General features: G+C 44.5%; 1 protein-coding gene across 1 annotated transcript; it reads left to right on the top strand.

Moving 5' to 3' along the window:
• Positions 1 to 535: 535 nt before the first annotated feature.
• On the top strand, positions 536 to 4,804 carry LOC143961642 (E3 ubiquitin-protein ligase TRIM39-like). The gene has a single exon (XM_077470965.1). It carries the CDS (start codon positions 545 to 547, stop codon positions 2,114 to 2,116), a length of 1,572 nt encoding a protein of 523 aa, XP_077327091.1. The 5' UTR covers positions 536 to 544; the 3' UTR covers positions 2,117 to 4,804.
• Positions 4,805 to 7,081: the final 2,277 nt, after the last annotated feature.

The following is a 7,081-nucleotide window of genomic DNA, read 5'->3' as shown; positions in this document are numbered from 1 at the left end:
ACATATTTACAACCTCTCCTGAACGATTTAACTTGACAGATAGTAATCCACGTTTAAAACATCCGTTTTGCCACGTTTACATGCCATGTTTAGCCGTGTTTGCGTTTAAAAAATATTTTTTTTTTTCAAAATAGGCAAAAATGAAAAATGCCGGTAAACGAAATGCTGCTGAACATGAGTTACCACGTTTAGCCACGTTTAGCCCGCTTGGTGTCTGAAACGTCAGAAACTTCGGCGTCTGAACTCATTTTTTTGCCTTCAAAGAAAAGCCTATAAATGCAACTGCCTAAAAATGACATTAAACAAACCTGTGTACATGTACACATAAGATAACATTGGATGAGTTCAGGGGCAGTTGAAAATCTCTCAAAGTTGGGAGGTTTGATTATCTTTACTACTGTGGGAAAAAAAACTTCCTTTTCAGTACTTTAATAATACTGATCTGGATCAGCCTCGCCCCGTGTAGGAGGAAGTGACCCTCCCAACTGCATTCTTCTCCGGTGTCAGAGATTTTCACTGTCATTTCTCTCTTCTGCTGTCAGCGATGGCGTCTGCTAACCTGAGAGTTGAGTTGGAATGTTCCGTCTGTCTGAACATTTATACAGATCCTGTAAACCTGAGATGTGGACACAACTTCTGCCGGGTCTGTATTGATCGTGTTCTGGATACGCAGGAGGGGTCTGGAGGATATTCCTGTCCTGAATGTAGAGAGAAGTTTCCGGATCGGCCTGCACTGCAGAGGAACATAACACTACGTAACATAGTGGGGAATTTCCTTTCTGCTCAGCCACATCAAGAGGAGTCCGGGGTCTTCTGTACTTACTGTGTGGACTTTCCTGTGCCTGCTGTTAGATCCTGTCTGCACTGTGAAGTTTTTCTGTGTGATAAACACCTGAAAGTTCACAAAAAGTCTCCAGAACACGTCTTATGTGACCCCACCTTGTCCATGGAGAGCAGGAAATGCTCCGTCCATAAGAAGATCCTGGAGTATTACTGCACTGAGGATGAGACCTGTATCTGTGTGACCTGCAGTTTAGCTGGAGAACATCGAGGACACCAGGTGAAGATGCTGGATGAGGCTTCTGAGAAGAAGAAGGAGACACTGAGGAATGTTCTGCAGAAACTTCTGATAAAGAGAGAGGAGACGGAGGAAAGAGTCCAGAGTCTGCAGGAACACAGGAGGAAAGTAGAAGAAGAAGCAGCTGGTGACACCGAGAGAGTCACTGTCCTGTTTAGAGATCTCAGGAGACGTCTGGAAGACCTGGAGAAGAGAGTCCTGAGGGAAATCTCCGGGAGGGCAGAGCGGATCTCCATCCGGGATCTGGAAATAAAGAAGGAGGAGCTGTCCAAGAAGTTGCGTCACATTGAGGAGCTGTGTAACGTGACGGATCCACTGACTGTCTTACAGGAATCAGACACAGGTGACTTGTGTGATACTGAGGATGGAGATAATGAGGACAGAGAGAGACATGAGGAGCTCCTCCATGATGGAGGGGGTCTGGATGTGGATGGGATATCACACACATTACGCACATTATCTAATATAATAACAGAGGTAAATGTATCCTCCTATATAAAGGGAGCTGCAGACATATTACTGGATGTAAATACAGCCAATAATTATCTCCATATATCAGATGACAGGAAAACTGTATCCTGGTCACATAGAAAACAGAATCATCCAGAAACACCAGAGAGATTTCAGGATTATCCTCAGGTGTTGAGCAGTCGGAGTTTCTCCTCAGGGAGACATTACTGGGAAGTGGATGTCGGGGGATCAGATTACTGGATAGTCGGGATGTGTTACCCCAGTATAGACAGGAGAGGAGGAAGGCGGTCAGTGATTGGAAAGAATAAGAAGTCCTGGGGTTTGTACAGGAATGGTGATCAGTATAGGGTGATACATGAAAATAAAGGGATCCTCTTACCCTCCAATCTCTCCAGTAACAGAGTCAGGATAGATCTGGATTATGAGGTCGGACGGATCTCCTTTTATGATCTGTGTGACCCGATCCGACATCTCCACACCTTCACCACCACCTTCACTGAGCCTCCCCATGCTGGGATATGTGTATGGGGAGGTTGTATAAAGATCTGTGGGGGGAATAGGGAATAATAGTAATAGTCAGAACTCTGCCCAGAGACTGGTGATGTCACAAAGATGGGTAGTGGGATTAGTAGAATTTTTAGCCAATAGGATAAAGCAGTGGGAGGGACTTCAGTCAGGTCCCTGCAGGTTTTTCTTATATTTGTGATTTCTCCCTCTGTCACTCCCTGTGATTGGGTAGGAGATCTCTCCAGTTACTGGAGTAACAGTGAATGACATGTTCCTATTTGTCAGTAAAGAGGGGTGTGGCCTATCTATCTATCTATCTATCTATCTATCTATCTATCTATCTATCTATCTATCTATCTATCTATCTATCTCATGACAATTACTTTCATTGTAATCATTAAACAGAAAGTTATCACAGTGTGTGACATCACCAATCTCCTCCTCTGGCCCCTCCCCCTATTCCCTGCCCCTCCCTCACATGCAGTCGCTCTGTCCGGGGTGCAGTGCAGTCGCTGTGATTGGATAGGATGGGGTCCCCTCTCCTCTCTTTCCTCCTCCTATTCCATACAATCTATACTAAATAGAGATGAAAAGAAATGTAACAATCTCAGAGGAAATATATGAAGAAGGGATCTAGAGATTTACTGCTAAGACAATAAAATGTGATGTATCATTAAAGTGTATGTCCATCCATAATGTTTTCTTTTCTTAGTTTTGGATGGAGTGGGGGAGAATTAGAACCCCTGTCCGGTTTTTACTGCTATTCAGGTCTCCATTTTACCAAGCAGGAAGTGAGGGGAGCTCTCCACAATTGTAATAAAATCTGACTGGGGCTCTAGGCCTTCCCCTATTCTACTAAAAATGTATGTCTGGGTCCCCTTTGCTGATTTCCTCTCACTTCCTGCCCGGTACAATGTTGTCAGCAGGACAGGAAGTGAGGGGAATCCCCAGATAGCAGTAAAAACACAACAGGGGTTCTAATCCTCCCTCACTCCATCCAATACTCTGAAGAAAAGTTCTTAGCTTGGCATAGACTTTAATGAAATGTATAAGTAATATAATAGTGTTGGTGTCACTGTTATCAGCACTGAGATGTATATTGCTGTGCAGCATGTTCTCCGGTCTCACCCTCATCTTCCCCACCAGAGAGGACAATACCTTACAGAGACACGGCACACATCAGGCTGGTAATATGTAGAATATACGGGAAGAGAGAGAGGGTGAGACCAGAGAACAGGCTCAGGGCTGCTGTTAGAGATCATGGGGCCCTGTACATTACCTGACAGGGACCCCCCAGCCTGGATGGGTGTGTGGGGTCAGGTGTATGGCCCTGAACACGGCTTCAGCCGCATGAGCAAATTCATGTAGCCAGACTACCTGTGGGAAGGAACCCTTAATTATGTTTTTTTTTACAATTTATTTTTGTTTTATTATTTATATTTTTTAACAGCCCTGTGTGTGGGGGGCTTTTGTGAAATATCAGGGGTCCATACAGACCTCTGATGATACACTCTTGAGGCAGAAGAAGAGATTGAGGACAGAAATCCCCACTTCTTTCTCTGGAGCTGAAGCTGCAGGAAATGAATGAACAGGAAGTGTTCTGTACAGAGGCTTACTGTTCATTCACCAATGGAAGCATAGTAAGCACAGTTTATCATGCTTCAGTTTTGAATAAACACAGAAGTGATCACTATCAATCACGCACTGTGTTCACTGAGAAAAAGAAGGGGCTGATAAATATCACATATTTACTGGTCCCCCTGTGTGCACACAGCAGCTGACAGCCAGCAGGAGAGAGGAGGAGAAGCTGGCAGAGCTGTGGGGAGAAGAGGGCCACCATGGGATTAGAGCTGTGTGGAATGGAGATTGGGGACAGGAGGGGTTGATCAGAGCAGTGGGGGGCCAATCTCTGAAACCGATCCCCCTGTGGCTCCCCCTGCAGCAGCTGGTGGGAAGGAGAAGTCATCTGCACTGTGGGGGAGATGGTGGGGCTCTGAGCTGTGATCAGCAGCTTTTTGAACTGCCTGCACCATAAAGCTGCCCAGACCCCTTACAGGATGGCCGGTTCTACCCCCTCTGTGGCCCTGAACACGCTGAACACCAATATACATCACAGTGCTGCTAACAGTCACACCATCTGATTGGTTGCTCCGGGTCTCACACTCTGCACTACTGTGCTGAATAAGAAGAGATGTATTATGGGAAAAAGGAGAACACGGGGTTAATCTATTACTTTATCTTTCTGAATGCCTACGAGGGAAGCCGGGGGCCCAAATACCGTATATGACATTGTCTGGAGACCACAAAAAATATAAGATTACAATATGTAGTAGAAATAAGAATATAATAAGTTTGAAGATTGTGTCATTCTTTTCCATCATATATCGCTGTCATCATGTGGAATTGATAATTGTATCTACATTATTATATCATATATTATATCACTTTTATAATGGATCCTAATATAATGTGTCCCCATAGAATGGATCACCAATAGAATTCTATGGGATCACTTTTATAACTACTGATTTTATATTATATCACTTATACTGATTTTTAGGTTTTTGGTTTATTCGATTTTTAGATTTAAGTCACATGATAATTGCGCAAATGTTTATCAAAATAATATTTTTGCTGAAAATACGGGAAAATCATTATTAGCGGATACAAATACAACATAACTTACAAAATTCCTTCTCATTCTAGAACATGGACCTGTATTGAGCTAATAAATAAGAAATTTGTAAATTTTTGTGTTTTTTTTGTAAACCAGTGAGAATTGAAGGAACACAGAACTGTAAATAGGCGACTTACACTGACCAATGGCGGCAGCCAGTTGGGATTGAGAACATTTTTACAACACGCCCCTTCTATAGAAATCATTCTAATGATTGACTTCTGCTGAGCAGACCGCACACCGATCGACATCGAGCCGATCCCCGCTGAACCGGCTGAATTTCCATCCATGTATGGGCAGCTTTAGGGCTCATTCACACTAGGGGCAGGGACTGACACTCCTTGGAAAAGTGTTCCATACTCAGATCACTTTTCAGAGGTGATTGACAATATCTCATCTCCTCACCACCTGTTTTAACCCCTTAAAGCAACGCCACCACCCTGCAACTGTGTGCATTACACATGGATATGGGGTGGTGGCAGAGTGTCCCTATCTACTGTAGAGTCCGGGGGAAGGGTTCCTCTGGGCACGACCGACCTGGAAGCTGCAATCAGAATCATGTGATGGGAACCAGATCCTATGAAATCTATGAATGGGTCATGTTTGGTGGGTGGTGGTATCTGCTGAATGCAATAAAGGGGTACCTGCTTTGCTTCATGGCCACAACATGTGTTCACCCCTGACTGCTGACTCTGCAGCTAAAGGGGGAGCAGTTTTGGGCTCAACCAGGGGGTTATACCACCCCCCGACTGCTAGTGTGAAGGATTCTCATGTGTGTTGGTGCACCACAGACAGCCAATCATAAGCGGAGGAGACATTCCTCACCCTGCAGCTGCACATATACATGTCCCTTGAAGCACATGGGGGGGGGGGGAATCAGAGGAAACGGGGTGATGAAAGCCCATGGAGGATCAGAAGAGATGTCAGAGATCTGCAGAGGGGAGAGGACAACTGCAGCCAATAGAATATAGAAATGATGCTAGCTGCGGGGGTTGGGGAATAGCTGTAATCTGCAATTTTTCTACTCACCAGAGTCTTGGAGTCACTACACATGCCCACACAAGTTACACACACATAACTCACTATATGCAATGCATCACTACATGTACTGTACGAGAAACTCATATAGCCAATGAAAACAAGAGAAGGGGGTCAACACTCACCCAAAAATTCAAAGAGACCCATCCAGGAAGGGAACATCACATATGGTGGTCTCCCCGGTCAGTCTGGAAGCCAGGTAAGGTGAGGGCTGATAAGCTCAGTTTAATATACGTATTTCTTAATATTATAGCATTGTAAGGGTAGCCAACCAGATGTTGTACATAGTGTACAAAGTACACACCAATATAGATACATATAGAACCTGCTGCAGCAAAAATTAAATTTCTAAAGAAAACAAAAAGAGTCAAATCTCATTTAATTTGACTCACGGTTGCAATTGCCGGGACCCTGGTTATGGGGGGGGGGGGGAATAGCATGGAGTCCCCCCCCACTCCATACCAGGACCTTTGGGGGGGGGGGGGTTTAAAGATTTTTTTTACCGGCAATTGGTTTTTTTATTCAGCTGTCAGCGGGGAAGCTCATTGACAGCTGATGACTCATCCGTTGTTAAGGACGCCACAGCCGGCTACCCAGCCCTGCTCCTTAACAACCAGCTTTTACTGCACCCTGATTGGGAAAAACTTTGCACTGTGCAAACACCCACCGAACACCCTGCAAATTCAGGTATTCCCTGAATGGGGAGAAAAGCCAATGTTTGGCCCGCACTTATGTTCGTGCCTGAAAGGTTCACCCAAAACTAGTAATCATTAACCCTTATGTAAAATTGTGGGCATCTCGGGCTCTATAGATGGACTTCATAGCTCACCTGAAAAATTAGCCTGAATCGGCACATCATGACAGAACCCCCGAGGTTAGATGTATATACCACTTGTAATGATGTCATAATCCTAAGCATATAATGTTCCAGCCATCCAGGGAGCAAATAAGTGTAATTCCATTAAAACATGTAAGGGTATAATTTATGTGCTGATAGTTTCACAGACTGAGAGATAAGGGTAAGTTGAGGGAAACCTATAGTTGAAAAACAGGACAACCATGGTAAGATACATGAGTGAATTCAGCTGATCGACCGATTCAGGTAAGTCCCTTAAAACAAAATTACAAAGTTTCTATTTTACCAACAGGTCCAAAAGATCACATATCACTACCAGAGGGTCTATGACAATTTTAGGGGAGCCCATCCCCTTATATATAGCCCTGGCTCTTGCCTGATGTCGCCGGGCCCTATCTGAAAACAGCGCATGCATAGTGTCTCATGAGGGTTGCCACGGAGAGCTGACAACGTC

Source organism: Lithobates pipiens, unplaced genomic scaffold (assembly GCF_037356315.1).
Source record: "Lithobates pipiens isolate NorthernLeopardFrog02 unplaced genomic scaffold, aLitPip1_a1.2 Scaffold_8, whole genome shotgun sequence".
Lineage (NCBI taxonomy): Eukaryota > Metazoa > Chordata > Amphibia > Anura > Ranidae > Lithobates > Lithobates pipiens.
This window is presented reverse-complemented; position numbering and strand designations above follow the sequence as displayed.